The sequence below is a fragment of the Lytechinus pictus genome, chromosome 12 (genome assembly GCF_037042905.1).
Source record: "Lytechinus pictus isolate F3 Inbred chromosome 12, Lp3.0, whole genome shotgun sequence".
NCBI lineage: Eukaryota > Metazoa > Echinodermata > Echinoidea > Temnopleuroida > Toxopneustidae > Lytechinus > Lytechinus pictus.
In genome coordinates this window covers 13,250,271-13,269,285 of record NC_087256.1, presented here as the reverse complement: position 1 = coordinate 13,269,285, position 19,015 = coordinate 13,250,271, and the positions used below count along the sequence as shown (strand labels likewise).

General features: G+C 35.0%; 1 protein-coding gene across 2 annotated transcripts in view; it reads left to right on the top strand.

Annotated features, from left to right (window-relative positions):
* The first annotated feature begins 3,842 nt into the window (after positions 1-3,842).
* LOC129272419 (uncharacterized) overlaps positions 3,843-19,015 on the top strand; it is a 38,209-nt gene continuing 23,036 nt past the window's right edge. The window contains exons 1-6 of one of the 2 annotated variants that reach the window (XM_064107587.1): positions 3,843-4,132; positions 13,194-13,251; positions 13,791-14,026; positions 16,877-17,090; positions 17,519-17,612; positions 18,668-18,792. In XM_064107587.1, the coding sequence (XP_063963657.1) occupies positions 13,198-13,251; positions 13,791-14,026; positions 16,877-17,090; positions 17,519-17,612; positions 18,668-18,792 (723 nt within the window). In that variant the 5' untranslated portion in view covers positions 3,843-4,132; positions 13,194-13,197. The remainder of the gene's footprint in view (positions 4,133-13,193; positions 13,252-13,790; positions 14,027-16,876; positions 17,091-17,518; positions 17,613-18,667; positions 18,793-19,015) is intronic. The other variant, XM_064107588.1, reaches the window with a different exon arrangement.

The window sequence follows — 19,015 nt, the reverse complement described above, 5'->3', positions numbered from 1 at the left end:
CGTACTGAGGGCTTCAGTGAATTTATTGGGAGCCAAGGACCCCCCCCCCCCAAGAAAGGGAAGGATGAAATATATAAAACTAATTCTGGGTCTTATGTCAAATCGATCAAAAATTATAATTTTTTGACACAAAAGAAAATAAAAGTTTGTGCTCGCCCGCATCATTGGCTTTTTAGAAGTTTTGTCCCATTCGTCATGTCTTCATTACGCACAAGTTTTCAAGGTATTAGGGCGAATAGTTGTAAATACATGGGCGCATTGTGCCTTTCATTTTGAAATTAGTCGAAAAGTGTTGCTTTTGAGTTTTGACTAGCTCTCGATCAAAAGTATGTTATATTTTTTTTAAATCTATGAAGTCATTTAAGTGACTTTAATGACTTTGCTCCATTTTGTGGCATCATAATAACTTATCAACTATTTCTACTCCCAGATTCTTCCCCACATAACTATTTGTCTTTATGCCCAAATATTGCATTAAATGAAGGACGTTTCACATTCAAATATTATATATATATATAAATATATATATATATATGATTCATGGCGGTACGCACCCCCCCCCCCCGAAATTTCGAAAACTCACATTTTTTTACTGAAAATTTTCACAAAATTTACCAAAAGCACTAGCGTATCCAGCATCAACTATAATTGACAAAGAAATGTATGGGCCCATGCACACGCATAAGAGGGTCACTGTTGTCCCCATACAATTATTGGGCCCATGAAATGCTTTGTATAGGATCTGATGCTGGATACGCGCCTGAAAAGTTTGCATGAAATCCTCAATGGGGTGATTCCATACGTGTCGTACGGGACATTTAGAGAACATTTGACAATTTTTTGACAAGAAAAACAAAAAATATTCCAGTAACTAAAGGGGACCATCAAGTGCTACCAGAGTGTTAGGAAAACCAAGACTTAACATGACTTGAATTCACATCCTGAATAATACAGATTTAAAATAGTAATGTGTCGTACGGACGCAGAAAAAGTGGCTTTTTTAGAAACCTCAAGTTTGTACTCTTAAGTCTGTGAGTTGGACAGATAATTTTCATAGAAACTGAACTCAAATTGATATTTAATTACCCAAGAACAAACACATCTATGAAGGAAAGCAAAATAATTATTCATGAATAAATAAAGCAAATTATCATTTTTGAGAACATTGTGGCGTACGGGACACTCAAAATGTGTCGTACGGGACATCTCTAAATTGAAGCCAAACTTTCTTACTTAATGTCTCTTTGACTTCTTCAATCACTTTATTTGGCTGATGATAATGATAATCCTATCAAACTAAAGACATTCATTATGTTAGAAACCGCTATTGGCTGAATATTTCTGTCAATATATCATAAACAAAATAATGTGTCGTACGGGACACGTGTGTTGAACAGGCACTTGCGTGTTGTACTGGACAGCCTGAATAAAACAATGAACTTTTTATCAATCAGAAGGGGAGCATTGCCCCTAAATTCTTCCTTTTTTTAATGAAAAGTCTTTTAATAAGTAGTCATACAGGACAATATAATTAAGTAACCTTAATATATACAATCGTGAGCAATATCTTATCATTTTTCATGATGGGTAATATACAATGGTTTACAGCATTTTTACGAGCTAAAAAACTTGAGGTTTTGTGTGAAGTTATATTTTAGTGAATTAATTGATGATTTCTAATACACTATTTAAACAATGAATGAATGAAACTGTTTGTGTAAATTATGGGGCTAAAATGATATGATTTTTCATATAAAATGTATATAAACATGATATATGTCACAACTGTCACTTGTCATTCCACAAAAAAAAAATTCTAAAGAAATGCGATTCTACATTTTCAAACCTTTCTGCAATTCATGAAACCATATATGGTTTGTCTTATTTTCCAGATTTTTTTTGGAACAACATGGTTTGTCTTATTTTCCAGATTTTTTTTTTACAACTTGAAAAAAGTAAGGAGATTCAATACTGTATATAAAAAATTAGTGATCATCAAGGGAAGTCCAAATAGATGATTGATATGCAAAAATATTTTTTTACATCTTATAATAATTTCACATTAGCATGCAAGAGGAAGTCATCTTCCAGGCTAGGGTGAAACAATAAAGGTTTTCTTTTCATGCTCAATGACAAAGAAATTAACCTGCTCAGACCAGTGAAAATCACCAGTTTAGCTGAAGGGATTCACAAAAGAATACGCCTACATGAAGTCAATTAAAATGGTTAGAATCACCTATATCATGTTCTATGAAGATAAAAAAAGCACTTTTTCAGTTCACTTTATGTCAAATCAATTACTTAAATTAAAATAGGTCTACTATTTATAGTTTCTGAATCCAAATCCTGCAATTAAATGCAGTATAGATAGATAGATAGATAGATAAATTTTATTTTCACACGGTAAAAAACCCAAACAGATACATAGTCTGATTTGCATTGGGGCCGTGCCATGAATAAAATGTACAAAGTAAAAGGCACCCAATCTTAGTATACATGAATAATACATAAAACATAATAATCGTTATTATTACCAGGTGATAATACAAAGACAGTAAGTTTATACAAATAATTACGAATTGTAATCAAATGACAAATTGGTAATATACAGAATACCTTCAATATGAATATATTATATATATATTGTGTGTCGTACGGGACAAGTTTTAATAGGACAATTATTGAAAAATGAAAGGCAGTAATTAGATCCTAATGGGATAAATCGATCACCCATGGGACAAAGACAGAGAAACTGATATTGTGAAATTGCTTCATCAAATATAAAATTGTAGGAAAAACTTTGGCATTTTGATGTGTCGTACGGGACATTGCCAAGAATAGGTTCGGAAAAATCAGGGCTGCCCCTATTATGGATCATGAAAATGTTGTAAATATTATTTGGAACCATCAATGATACACTATTCCATTGACCTGCAATATTTTCAATCTTCTCGTGCTTTGCCAATTATCGTTTCAGGCAGTGTTTGTACTTGAATATTTAATTATCAAAATTATTGAAAATTGAAAATTCCATTGTTCCCCCCAAAAAAAACTATATCTGACTTCACTTTTGGTTAAAACTCATAATTTTCATAAAATTTAGGTATCATGGTAACATATTACACTACTTATGACTTATTGAAAGCATGGTGAAATTCATGATATTTTTGAAGTTCTAGTGCACATTACAAAATGCAAAAGAAGCTCGGTCTCTTCGTTCCTTCGCTTTCAAGTTTTTCCGAAAAAGTTTACGCGTCTTACCGGTACCCCCTCCCCTCCAAGCAAAAAAAAATCTGCATACGACCCACTGAACTGGTACGGTCATGTTCTGATTGATTACATAATACTCACTTTCGCACAAGTGCCGGACTCGTATACACGCCGGACTCGGACTCGGGACTCGGACATGCCGGACTCGGAAGGCCGGACTCGGACTGACTGGACTTGGACACATCACTGATCAGTACCATAATTGACCAAAAAGCGAGTGAAACTGAAATATATATCTTATTAATCAGAAATCACTTTAAAAAACTTTGCTCAACTTGATTATTACAAAACACACAGATGATGATCAATGGTGAAAATATCCTTCTGCACCAAAATGCTCATTTTGACAACATTTAAGTGCATTTTGGGGGCTTTGCCCCCCCCCCCCCACGAAAATACGTAATTCCGCCGTCTTAATATAAGGTAATAAGAGAAAATGGATAATGCTGTAGACAAACCAATGATTAAAAAAATGATAGGAATACCTGGTGAATATACCAATTACAGACTTGGGTTTAGACTAAACACTATAGATTTTCCAGGAACGCTTTATCTATTATAACGGTGCCTTCATATGTATTTAGGCTACTTCTGATGTAAAGGGGAACTCCATATCAAGTTGATTGTGTTTGCAAACATGGAAAACACCCAGAACGACTGATTAAATAACCACTGTATATTTAGCAGGTCCCACTATATAGTTGCATGTACGGATGGATGCATTGATTGGTATCAATGACTGTTAGCTTGATCATGATAAATATCGACAAGCGTTTACATTTTTAGAATTCGGTACGGATGTTTTTTTTCAACGAAAAATACTTTGTTGGACCAAAGAAGTATTGATTTGTAGCTTACTGTGGTAAGTAATGTTTTCATTATACTTTGTAGGCCTATGTACCTCCTTTTTAAAATGCTATAAGATAAGCTGATTGAGGTTGAATTCGGTGGTCCCATTTTGTATCTACTGGGATGTGCTTTATTCTTTGTGTTCAAATTATTGTTTCAGTGTATTTGGCCTTAAACAAAACATGATTTCAGTTCACTTATTACTCTTGCAGTTCCCTTGAAAATCTTTATTCTTAGCTGTCACCGCCCCCGAAAAAATATATTTGATGAATCATTGATTTTAAATCACTTTTTTCGTTATATAGACTGTACTTTACATATATATATATATATATATATATATATATATAGCAAAATTATTAAAATGATTAGACTTGAAATAGCCAGGATTACAATTAAGATGTCATAATTATCCAATAACAACGAGATCATGCTTTAAAAAAAGCAGGAGCGGTTAAACGAGGAGGGGACTTTAAGGGCTATAAAGCCCCCTCCCCTAGGGATTTATTTTTACCACAAAGAACAAATTATACCCCAATAAAAAAAAAATCGAATGCAATACATTAATTCCGTAGAACATAAAGATATTCAATTATGTCATTAGATTTATTGAGCAATGTAGTATTCCATGTCATGTCGCTATGTATACTCCACAATATATTATCTAAGTTTCAAATTTTCTCGCTCTGTCGCTACGCTTACTTGCATAAAAACATAAATCATTTTTATCACCGGAACGGGGTCATGGGAGACGGACTGGGATTACAAATATTAATACCCATAGTCTCCCATCCCCATGGTGGCCATGTTCTTTGTAGTGACATGACAATTTTAAAGCTCCACCCCCAAATAATAATAACAATGATAATAAATCCCTTTTTAAAGTAGTCTATAACCGCGCCTGTTAGTATAGTAAAGCGAAATAGAGTAGATTTTATACATGTTACACAGGAAGACCGAATGTGTTTCCTGTTGTAGTCAGCTGCGCGTGAAATATGATGAATCAAATATGAGGAAATGACCTTTGTGAATCGTTATGGAATCTATTGTCTGTCCTTCAACTTGCTTTCCCGTTTCTTTTTTAGGTTGTTTAATTTATGGATTCATCATACTGTCATAAATCAAACAAAAACACCTCTACATTGTTTCAAATTGCACGGCGAGCAACAAGCTTGGATTCTGAATAGCGTTCTTTCATTTTGTAAATGATACCTTCGAGGTTTATACAGAGGTGGATAAATTATCCACCTCTATGGGTTTAATATAATCTTAAAGAGAACCATTAAACTAAAAAAAGCTCTGGCAGGGACGTGTTCGGAAATACATGTGCTGTAAATGTACCCGCTTAGTATCAGCCCGCTTTAACCCCATGTGAGGAGTTGACGACAAATGTATTTTAAACACTGAGGTGTTTCAACAATATTCGAGTTACAGACATTTTTATTTGGTGACAGTATAAAGTCAGATGCTTGTCCAGTTCTTAACGATGCACTTGTATATACTTTTGTGGGCATAACGGGCATCAGCGAACAGAAATAACCATAATTATGATAGAGTGACATTAAAAATTAGTGCTCTCAGATGCACGCAAGAACACGCATAAATTATTATACAAAATATGATCATCTTTCATAATGAGTGAGCTCGAGCTAAGCGCGCAAATTGTCGGAAAATGCTGAAATTCGCCAAATGGGGGGGGGGGGGCGATTTTTTTCACCCATATTTTCCCTGATCGGCCGCTCGAAGATTATTTTTGTTTGTTTCTTCGAAGGGATTGTGCTAACAGTCACTTCTTAGCTTTAAAAATTCCTACAAAGCAACACAAATGTATAATGAACCCATAAGTACCAATTTTAAATAGTGCGAAGCGCGAGCTAAAACTTTTGGAAATTTCAAAGCTCGAGCAGAAATTTTCATTATTCGTCCTGGCCTGATAGAAAATGAACCTGTTGAAGGGGTACTCAAGGCTGAAGTAAATATGATTTGAATAGATAAAGAAAAGTCACTGAAAATCTGAAAATATGATCAAAATCGGACAAGGAATAACAAAGTTATGACACTAAGTTTGGCATGTTCCGGCGAAATAAGGCACGTCTTCATGAATATTCAATTGATAATGTCATTTTCCCATTGTTCTTTTGTATTTTATTATATGAAATTAGGTTTATTAAAAAAATTTCCTCCAAGAACTTAAACAAATTTGTATTGACAACTGATTTAGTGTATAAGATATTCATTGCTACAACTTATTTCATTGTAAGGCAAACATTATTCACACATAAATAACAATTATGATTTCATGTAATAACATTAGAAAAGGGAAAGTGGGGATGTGACATCATCAGTCCACCTAATGAATATTCATGACGATGTGCATATAACTGTTTTCACAGAATATTGCGAAAAATTGAAATTCAATAACTTTGTTATTTATTATCCTATTTTGATATAATTTCTGCATTTTGCTGTGTGCATTTAATTCTATAAATTCAGAAAAATTCTAATAAATTTTGATATATTTGCTGGATTTACCTCAAACCCTCACCAATATTTTTTGTTGTTGCTATTTTCACAGTATTTTTTCAGGGTGAACATTCCCTTAAGTCGTATTGATTTTTTTTAACAAATATATAATTATAATTTATTGTGGGGTGTGGGAGGTGCTTTGACTCTCAAGACTTAATAAGGAAGAGATACGGACTGAAATACATAACTCTGTGTCTTGCATATTTACATTTTTATTACAATTTTTCCATTAAGCAGATCAATGGTGTAATGAAGGAAATGAATGAGGGGACTGACTTGGGGGAATGGTAGGCCCTACACTGATTCTAAAAAAACTCGCAAGCGAGTGAAGCGATCTAGTAAATAATCGCTATAATTAACTTTTACTCATGATGGCCGTCTATAGCAATTACAGTTAAATGGACCCGGCTGCAGAAAAATTATCACATGAAATGATATAGAGACAACTTGCCATTCGATACTATGTAACATGGTAACAATGTTCAATATCCAAAATGGTCACATTTGCGTCACTGAGGGGACCATATTATCACCAAACCTTGAAAGGTCGTATTTGGATAAAAAAGGTCATCAGTAATGACGGTAAGCCCGATGGCGCACGAGAAGCCACACAGTTTGTAATTTGTGCTAGTCTTAATTTGTCCAAATTCATATCAATGAAGATTATAGGAATTCCAGTCTTCGCGCGAGATTAAAATCAATCGTGTTATTAACAAAATCTGATTAAGGTGATCGATAATCCACGGCCGTACGCAGAAATGTTTCCCTTGGAAGGGGGGGGGGGCGGGGCAATTTAGACGCGTAAAAAAATATCTAAGAAACTTGAAAGCGAGGGGACGAAGTGACTGCGTCTGTCATTAGGGTGCCTTTACATTAACGTGAACTGAAGGATTTCGTGCAAAATTTTGGTGAATGCTGTAGAAATTATCAGTTAAACATGCAAGCTTTAAAAATTCATGGGGGCAGCTGCCCCTGTCACTCTCCCCCATGTGTATGGTCATGCGAACATCACGTATCGCCATGCAAAGTTACAATAAAATGCAAACTCATGTTTAATAAAAAACGACTTTTGTCTCACATTTTGGGCCAACTCGGTCAGTATTCTCCAATGCGGCAAATAACGAGAATACACATTATTCAAGGTTCTTGACAGAAAACCCTTGTGTAATCACAACCTTCGATCTCTTGTATTTGCATTTCTTTCTTTAACAAATGTTAGGTTCAAATTGACTGAATAAGATAAAGATATGAGAGTCAAGTACTCGATACATTTTTTTTCTCGTCGGTCAATATGAGAAGATGAATAACTAAAGTAGACAGGGACTTTTTGTTCCCTAGTTTTGCAACATTTCGCAATATATTTATTCATGGGTGTCGATCACGGGGGGGGGGGATGGGGGGATATATCCCCCCCAATATTTCAAGTGGGGGGGGGGGTGGCCTGTATTATCATCCCCCAATAATTTAGGGTAGAAAAATTAGAATAATTATGAAAAATTGAAAAGTTTGATCGTGATGATCATAGTGATGATTATAGTATGCCATCAATCAGTTTGTTTCCCTCGCAATTTGTGTATATTGTTATTAAATAAAAACTTTCTTTTCCAGGACTTTTAAACAGATGGGTGGAGATTCAAGATGAAAAAGTATGAAATGTTTATGTATATGATATTTTTTAACACATGACATAAAAGGACCCCGACGAAAAACAACTTTTGTTGATAGGGTGTTCCATCCCACCAGTGGTGAATAAATCAATTTTATTAAATCAATTAATTCAAAAGGGTGGAAAAATAAACGGGAGTAAAAGGGTGGCAAGATAAACGGTGAAACCCCCATGGACGTAAATCCCAGAGGGGTAGATCTTGAAAAAGTACAAATAACTTTTCTCAGATTTACCCCTCCCCACATCCAAGTGCATGGTGTTTGTCCCATTTAATCTACAACCCTTTTGAATATCATAACATGACAGTTGAGTTTTGATTGTTTTTATGTTTGTTTTTTGTTTCATGCACTTATAAAGCATTTAAAATATGTTAAAATCCAGGGTTAAAATCGTCTAAGGAATGACGGTAAGCCCGATGGCGCACGAGAAGCCACACAGTTTGTAATTTGTGCTAGTCTTAATTTGTCCGAATTCATATCAATGAAGATTATAGGAATTCCAGTCTTCGCGCGAGATTAAAATCAATCGTGTTATTAACAAAATCTGATTAAGGTGATCGATAATCCACGGCCGTACGCAGAAATGTTTCCCTTGGAAGGGGGGGGGGGGGCGGGGCAATTTAGACGCGTAAAAAAATATCTAAGAAACTTGAAAGCGAGGGGACGAAGTGACCGCGTCTGTCATTAGGGTGCCTTTACATTAACGTGAACTGAAGGATTTCGTGCAAAATTTTGGTGAATGCTGTAGAAATTATCAGTTAAACATGCAAGCTTTAAAAATTCATGGGGGCAGCTGCCCCTGTCACTCTCCCCCATGTGTATGGTCATGCGAACATCACGTATCGCCATGCAAAGTTACAATAAAATGCAAACTCATGTTTAATAAAAAACGACTTTTGTCTCACATTTTGGGCCAACTCGGTCAGTATTCTCCAATGCGGCAAATAACGAGAATACACATTATTCAAGGTTCTTGACAGGAAACCCTTGTGTAATCACAACCTTCGATCTCTTGTATTTGCATTTCTTTCTTTAACAAATGTTAGGTTCAAATTGACTGAATAAGATAAAGATATGAGAGTCAAGTACTCGATACATTTTTTTTCTCGTCGGTCAATATGAGAAGATGAATAACTAAAGTAGACAGGGACTTTTTGTTCCCTAGTTTTGCAACATTTCGCAATATATTTATTCATGGGTGTCGATCACGGGGGGGGGGGGATGGGGGGATATATCCCCCCCCCAATATTTCAAGTGGGGGGGGTGGCCTGTATTATCATCCCCCAATAATTTAGGGTAGAAAAATTAGAATAATTATGAAAAATTGAAAAGTTTGATCGTGATGATCATAGTGATGATTATAGTATGCCATCAATCAGTTTGTTTCCCTCGCAATTTGTGTATATTGTTATTAAATAAAAACATTCTTTTCCAGGACTTTTAAACAGATGGGTGGAGATTCAAGATGAAAAAGTATGAAATGTTTATGTATATGATATTTTTTAACACATGACATAAAAGGACCCCGACGAAAAACAACTTTTGTTGATAGGGTGTTCCATCCCACCAGTGGTGAATAAATCAATTTTATTAAATCAATTAATTCAAAAGGGTGGAAAAATAAACGGGAGTAAAAGGGTGGCAAGATAAACGGTGAAACCCCCATGGACGTAAATCCCAGAGGGGTAGATCTTGAAAAAGTACAAATAACTTTTCTCAGATTTACCCCTCCCCACATCCAAGTGCATGGTGTTTGTCCCATTTAATCTACAACCCTTTTGAATATCATAACATGACAGTTGAGTTTTGATTGTTTTTATGTTTGTTTTTTGTTTCATGCACTTATAAAGCATTTAAAATATGTTAAAATCCAGGGTTAAAATCGTCTAAGGAATGACGGTAAGCCCGATGGCGCACGAGAAGCCACACAGTTTGTAATTTGTGCTAGTCTTAATTTGTCCGAATCTGCATTTTATCACCATGCATTAAGAAGAAAAAAGATATTGCCAGTCGGGTTAGATTTAAGAGAGAAGTTGTATACATCATGCTCAATAAACAGATCACTTTGTACATGGTCCAGACAATTTTTGTCATTTTTTCTTTCGTAAATGAGTTAAAATAGGCTTACTTGTAACACAAATTGAATTTTCAAAAAAATTATATAAGTACAGTTCACTGCAACAATGAAGGAATTTCCAAGAACACCATGCATATCAACCACTCCCAAATGTCCTAACTTGTGATTTTAGTGGGGGTAATGTTGAAAGATCCCCATCCACAAGAACATTTGTGTCAATCGTCCCCCCAACCAAGAATACCGATCGAAACCCATGTATTTATTGCAAATATTGTATTTCCGCCCTTTTATCATATAGGCGTATACAAAGTTGATACTAGATAAGACGTACACTGGTTCCAATTAATGTAGGATAAAAGGAGGACGAATATGGAGGAGGATTGAAAAATAGAAAAAAAAAGGCAGTAAAGACAGATAGTGAAAAAAATGCCTGTTTAATGAGATACAGATCCAGTAAGTTTTGAGCTGTAATCATTTTGTTTGAGATAAGCATTCTTTTCATTCATTTTCATTATAAAACAAGTGCGTAAAATATCATGGCCCTGGGAAGCGGGGTGCTTTTCTCAAGATTTTCCTGGGGGTGCTGCGTGTGTTATTCTCAATATATATAGGCAGCCAGCACCCCCTGGAATTCTGGTAGGTGTTAAAAAATGGAGAAACTTTTTTGTTTTGAAAGGCCTTTTTTTTCCTTTGTTTGTGAAATTTCTCATTTCTCGAGACCAAGATGCATAGGCGGCGGAAGCGGGGGGACGTGTCCCCACCTGAATTTTAGGTGGGGGGACGATCCCCCCTTAGTTTTTTGTTGATAACCTTTTTTTTTTTTTTTTTTTTTGTTTTGCTTGTCAAAAAAAATTTGTGGCCCCACCTACAAATTTTGGCTTCCTCCGCCAATGCCAAGATGACCTTGATTTTGTTGTGAAATCCCTTTTTTGTCTACTTTACTTCAGCACCCCCTGTAAAAATCGTTCCCAGGGCCCTGTAAAATGTCATGTTTTCAGATCTGAATATCAAAAGTTTTCAGCTCGCGCTGCACGCTCGCATTTTGAATAATGCGATACGTATCTTATTCACGACTTCCTATACAAACAACCCTCAAATAACCCTGTTCAGGATTACATACCAAAGCAGTACATTTGCCGCTTGCATTTTGATTGGTGATATACGTATCCTCTTCATGACTTCTTACAAACAGTTCTTTAAAATACCCCCCATTTTCAGTGTATTATCGTTTAGATAGTTGAATGCGCTTCCTGTTCATGATTACAAAAAAAGTGCTTAAAGTGTTCCGTTTCAGGTCTTAAAATCAAATATTTTTCAGCTCGTACTTTGCGATCGCATTAGGCCTATTTGCTTGATGAAAAATGCGTATCCGCTCCAAGAATTCCACAAGCATTTCCTTAAAATATTACTCTTACAGTACAAAGGCCTATATTTTATATTCGATTTTCCTTAAAATATTACTCTTAAAGTACAAAGGCCTATATTTTTTCCAATCGACATTTTACTGCACGTAACGATGAATGTGCAAAAATGTGCATGTAAAATATTTTTGTACACTGTTTAAACAAGTGGAACGCCTCTGGCAGTCTCGCCTGCATTACGCAATTTAATATAGCAGCAGTGCTAACTTTGAAAACTACTATAAAATAATCATTCACAAAAACATCATTCATATAATGACATAATACCACGTTCATTGACCATAAATGACTTGAACGGAGACTTAAGACTGTCAACTACACCCATGTCCACATTTCATTCACTCTATCCATAAACTTTCAAAGTTATGATGGCACTTCAACAATTACCCTAACATGTCCTAAGTTTATTGACCTTAACTGACCTTTGATTTGGTTTGGTGACCTGAAACTCACAGGGGATGTTCAGTGATGCTTGATTACTCTTATATCCCAAGTTTTATGAACTAGATCCATAAACTTTCAGAGTTAGGATGGTAATTCAACAAATACCCCCAACACGGCCAAAGTTCATTGACCTTTAATGACCTTTGACCATGGTCATGTGACCTGAAACTCGCACAGAATATTCAGTGGTACTTGATTAACCTAATGTCCAAGTTTCATGAACTAAATCCATAAATTTCCAAAGTTATGATGGTAATTCAACAAATACCCCCAACTTGGCCAAAGTTCATTGACCCTAAATGACCTTTGACCTTGGTCATGTGACCTGAAACTCAGGCAGGATGTTCAGAAAATACTTGATTAACCTTATGTCCAAGTTTCATGAACTAGGTCCATATACTTTCTAAGTTATGATGTCATTTCAAAAACTTAACCTTAGGTTAAGATTTGATGTTGACGCCGCCGCCGCCGCCGCCGCCGCCGTCGCCGTCGGAAAAGCGGCGCCTATAGTCTCGCTCTGCTATGCAGGCGAGACAAAAAACCCTGATTTTACAGAAAAAAGAATATTTTGTAGAAAGCAATAACATAATCATTCTGTAAATTCATAAAACAGGATGTTTTCTGCAATTTAACAGAACAGGTCTGTTTAAAAAAGGGAAAAGGTTTTTTATTTAAGAAAATTTGTAAGGTTCCATACACCAAATACCAATTTCCTGTAATTTTACATGATATAATGTAAGATTACGCAATCTGGTAAGATTACAGGTGTTCTCGAGACTCTGCTGCAGGAACTTCTTTTATTTTAAGGATGAATTTTTTAACAGTGTACATTGTATATACCGTACACAAAAAAACATATTTTACGTTCAAGCGAGAACGAAGATGCTATCTTTGAGCTGGCTGAGAATATGGATGCCGATTTTTGTTTTATTTTCTTACAGAAACATGTCTGTGATCGAGGAAGGTTGGATGTCCCGGTACAAGTCAGGAAAAAGAAAGGTAACCATAGTTAACTCAGCAAAGTCCTCTTTGATCGCCCTCGTACGTAATTAGAAACAATTTTAGAGAAGATCTTTCAGGAATTAAGTGCAATCGAAACCGAAATGAAGGGAAAATGTATAGAGCTCTTTTGTAAAATATTAGTATATTCTGTCACAAACATAATTAAGCTGCAATTGCTATAAAATACTCTTTAAATCTTGAAAAAAAATTCCACATAGTATTTGCGGTACACACATTTTTTTGTATGTCCGCCCTTGCCACCCCTAACATCGTCGCCTTTCACTTGCCCTCTTAAACATCCTGGCGTCGCAACTGTTCAGTATAGTTCATCCTAGAGGAAAATAGAAGTTTAGTTACAGACTCTGTGATTTTAGGTCATGATGTTTGTACTTGAACAATTTTGACGATATTACTGATGTTAGAAAGAGGTGAATATCAATGTGTACGATTACAAGTCCAAGGAAATTGAGATAGATAATATGTTTTAAGGTTGTCAAACCAGTTCTTCATCGAATTTGATATTCTTTTCGCTTAAGAACAAAGAGCATCTGGTACACTGCAAATTGATATCACATGGCGCCAAGAAGTGTCCAGAGGTCCATCTGTATACAGATAGACTGTCGAAGGAACCAAACGCGGTGGTCCAGGTCAGTTCAGTTGCAGCGGTGAGCGAGTCTGATGAGGTACCCAAGATTGTCAAGGCCAGATACGACAACTACATCGCTATCAGTGATAGTAAAGGGAAAATTACATATCTCTCAACCAACACAAGGTAACTAAAGGTCGGGCCATGGTTTGTGGTATAGGGGCAAACAACCCAACCCCGGTGAAAAGAGATTATTAACAAAAAACTGACTGAGTACCAAAGTATCCTCTTCATTCTCGTCATTGCATAAGGAATCGTCATTTTTTACAAGCTCCTCTTATTCTTCTTATTCCCCTTCCCCCTCTCCTTCTTCCTTTTTCTTCTTCATTCTAAAAAAATACTGGGTAAAAGTGCTCCATGAGGATAATTATTTGTCCAACCAACATCGGGCATTTCTTTTTGGGCATTTTTATTTATGTAGTGTGATGAAAATTTTGAGCAATTGCTTTTGTCTGCTGGACTTGCGTCGTTTTTAGAATTATTGATTTCTCTTAATTTGGTTTTGTACTATTTGCTTATTTGATTGTTTATCCGTTTGTTTATATTTTGTTTTGTTTTGTTTTTATCTTTGTTCTGTTTTTTTTTACCTTGAAGTTTTATCACGTTTGTTTAATTTAGTTTTTTGGTTTTTAAAGAAATGATTATTCTTATCTCTATTTATTCTTTGGTACTTGCCGCATCCATACCATATACTGAATTTTATTTTTAACGATTGATATTTCTTGGGTATGTGCGTTTTAACAAGCCTTTTTATGGCTTTTTTGTGCATGCCCAATTTCCATTCATTATTTTGTTCATCTATATTTTTATGATTATGTGCCAACCATAATTTTATCATCACCATTCTTTGTTTCAGTTATGTTTTGTTGATACCTTTGCTTTGTTTTATGTTATTTATTTTTTCTTTGTGTATATATACTTTTGTTCTCATTTTGTTCTTTTTAATGTTGAATTGATATGGACGCGGGTCATTCTGGATCATTGGTGCTTATTTTTCAACTTTACTGGACAATATGCTTCCCGCATTGGGAAAAATACTGCCCGAAATTGGTTAGACACATAATTCTTTGATTATTCCCTATAAGTTCAGTTGGAGGAAGGTTAATTTTTCTATGTGATTATGAAATGAAAAAGATAAAAAGTAAGTTGAAGATTCCATCGTATTATTTGTAAATGCTAGATGCTTGGCAAGAGATCGATAATTTAAGACATTTAATGGTTCTAAAAATCCAATCATTTTCAATAATAAGAATATTTGTATAGAAAATAAGATGATAATTGATAAAGATTTATTAGAACGAGGGTTAATTAACGTGGAACATATCATTGGCAATGGACATGTTGAACCAGTCGCATACTTTTTTAACCTTGGTATGGGAAGTGATCATTTGTTTACAATAGGTGAAATATATCATGTAATTCCAAGTGATTGGAGAAATGATTTAGGTTCGATACAATTTTGTGAGATAGACTTAATTAACTATAATATAAACTTGCTTCTGTTGGGGAGGGAAGTTAGTTTAAGGAGGTACCATCAAGAAAAATATATGATTATTTTAATAAAGAATTGCAAAAGTGATATGATTTACAGATAAGAGATGGACAAAATAATTATGATTATACATAGAAAGAAATTGGTGAATGTTTTTTTAGACCAAGAATAACATTATTGATTGGGAGACAGAGAGAATTTCAATTTAAGCTACTGCATGGGGCAATTTACACTAAAGTTAATTTGTTTAGATTTGGATTTGTTGAAGATAATCTCTGTTCGTACTGTAAACGGGAAACAAATTCACATATATTTTTGTCTTGCTTTAAGGTTAAAATGATATGGGAAACTTTGATACAGCGATTTGAATTAGATGAAATAAAGGACTTGAATTGGCGGGATATATTTGTTGGTCTGTCAGGCAATACAAATAGAATAAAAAGCTGTAATACTATTATCTTTATGGTAATATATATATTATTTATATTTAGAAAGGAGGGGGTATTACCAACCATTGACGATATACATAAACTCATTTTAGAATATAAGGATCAAGAAAAGAAAATAGCTATTAAAATGGGGAAATTAGGGCGGTACTTGCAAAAATGGGAAACAGTGAAATTATGACAAGGTTAAGTTTGTAAGCCTTTATTTAATTTCAATATAATTATGTAATGCTTCTCCTGTGAGCTTGTTATATTGAAAATTGTTCATCGAATTGTTTTGTACTTATAAACATGATTTATTTATGATGAGCGTGAGCAGATCTTCTGGACAGTGGTGTGTTGTGTGTATGTGTGGGTGTGTTTGTACCGGGTACCGGTAGGAAGTAATTCCTTAAAAAGCTGTGTGCGCTATGAACGCCTAGCTTAGCCGGGTAATATAGGAGCGCCTTGAGCACCTAACAAGGTGGATATTTGCGCAATATAAATACCCAATATTATTATTATTATTATTATTATTTGTGTGTGTGTTGGGGCGGGGGGGGGGGGGGAGGGGAAAGATTGGTGTTTAAGCATTTTTATAATAACTGATTTCATTGTTTTCTTTTAAGATATATATGATTCATTATTATATTAAGTTAGTGAAAAAAGTGGAAATATGAAATGTAAAGTATTATATGTGATTTGAAATGTTAAATTGAAATGTTATGTAACTATTTGTTCATGAAATCAGAATAAAAACAGTATTAAAAAAGTGTATATATATATATATATATATATATATATATATATACCACAACAGGTTACAGAACACAATTTTCCTCATTACCATCCCAATATCACCACAACCCTACCACCATCATCACATCATCTTCAACAGCACCATCAAGTAATGTTCAACCTCATCACAACAAGCATGCGTCAAGAGCAGTCAAGTTATGTTTTTTATTGAATTTTTATCATACATTTAAAATCGACATTAAGACTTTTGTTTTAATAAAGAAACCTATTTAAAAATATGTATCACAATTATCCCTTCAGAGAAGATAAGGAAAAATGGTTCAACCTTCTCCAGAATTTGGTGTCCAAGACACCCACATCCAATCAAGAGTCTCTGCAACCCTATCTCGAGAGAACCCAGACAGTTGCTACCTCCGATAGACCGCCTGTATCTCGGGCTAGGAGAGGGGCACCTGTTACCTCACCAGGAACCATGCAAGGCATCTTCCACGACGAACTTCACAAAGTCTTAGATGTACGTAAATGTCCCTGGAAGATTGATTATAGTAACTGACATGACTGATGTATCTGGTTTCGAGGGAAAGCGCGTGAACTTATTCCAATCGGTTTTCGGTTTACATGCTTTTAAAGGAATACTAAATATTTGAATGCACTATTCCTCAAATAAATGTACCCGGATTTAATATGCTCAAGATAATCTCTTTTAAAGATTTTCTTGAGTAAAATAAAATATTTGCTGTGATGATTATTCGGAAGTATGTATAAGGGGGATGCAAGACTAACTTCAGCTGAGATTAATTGTTAGGTGGATTATCATGTAGTGTATGGGGAGTGTATGTTCTCAAAATGGAATTGGAAGCCTCATACATGTACTCAGCTTATAAGGTATGTGTCATAAACTCCACACATCTCATTGTTTATACAACTTCTGTATTTTGACAGAGAAATATTAGTGAGCCAACAGCCTCGCTTGTTGGTGAATATGAATTCCACGACTCTGATTTGCGGAAGGACTTCGATAAATTGACTGTGAATGGTAAGCATCTAGTCTATAGCGGGGTCTATAGGCCTTCATGTTTTGCGAAGGTCCATCATGATCACATCACCCCCCTGCCATACACTCTTAATACCCTTCTTCAGTATATAGCATCAATGTGGTAATACATTTGAATAGGAGGAGTTTTGGATATGGAGCACTATTATTTGAATGCAGCGAATGTGCCATTGTATTTTAAAGAATTGGGCATGTACAGATTCTTATCCGCGAAGATATTAATGGAGAATACTTGAAAAAAAAATGAAATGTTAAATCATCATTTGAAAGGTTGGAGGAGTGACAACCTTGTACGAATATTATACCCAACCTGGCATAAAGCTGAATCCAGCATTTTAAGTATTGGGTCGAACCATTTAAAGTGGTATATGCAACATTTAGAAAACTTTGACACTCCTCTAACCTTTCAAATGTTGATATAACATTTAGTTTTTTAGAGTAAATTGTGTTGCTGAAAAACAAAATAGAATGAACTAATGAAGATGTGAGTTTCGTTGTGGTGGTGCTGCATGTTTACAGTAGCCCTCGATCCCCCACTGAGGAGGAGTACGCAAATGTTTAATATCAATCACTATTTCGAAAATGAAACAGGGGTCGATAATTCAAAAGGTATTAATATTTCGTAAGCAAAATATAATGTGCGAATTTACACCAAAAATTTGTATCAATGATTGCACTTGGGGGTATGCAGAAAAAATTGATGTTGATTATTGTGTTCCAGAAATAGGTGCAAATTTTACTTTGATGATGAATATTGTTCCTTTTTATTTTGATTTGTCGTTTAACTTATTACGAATATAACACATATAAAATCTTCCCTTTTTAAACCGAAATTGCGTAGGCCCATACAACATGCATAAACAGTTGACTCGTAATTCCGAAATTCAGGAAACAGATATAATTTCTTTGCAATTCTAAAGGGTCTTTTCGTCTATAATTCCAAGTATTGTTGATGATCATTACTTGTAAAATCCAACAGCGTATGGACTTGGCATTTATTGATTATATACAAATATTGATCTCATTTTCACCAACAGATCAATCACAAGAATATGAAAACGTGAATAAAGTTCGTAAAGTGGAAGAATGGCGCAGGAAGCAGGCTCTAAAAGACACTCGTGATATGTACGCCTTCATGCACAAGACCCATCAATTACAAGAGGTATATTATCGCAATGAAGGGAGAACCATAACAGAATCCCATACAAATGATAGGAAATAACATCAAAATTATAAACCACCGTGTTGGGGCACGGATTTGGAAAGGGCAGGGGTGTGCGGTCCCAAAATCTGAAACCATAGGTCTACCCTCAAGAACTGAAGTTGCTATGAAATGAGGGGCTTAAGAACTAGGTGATTGGAAACCGGAATGTAACATGAATGGT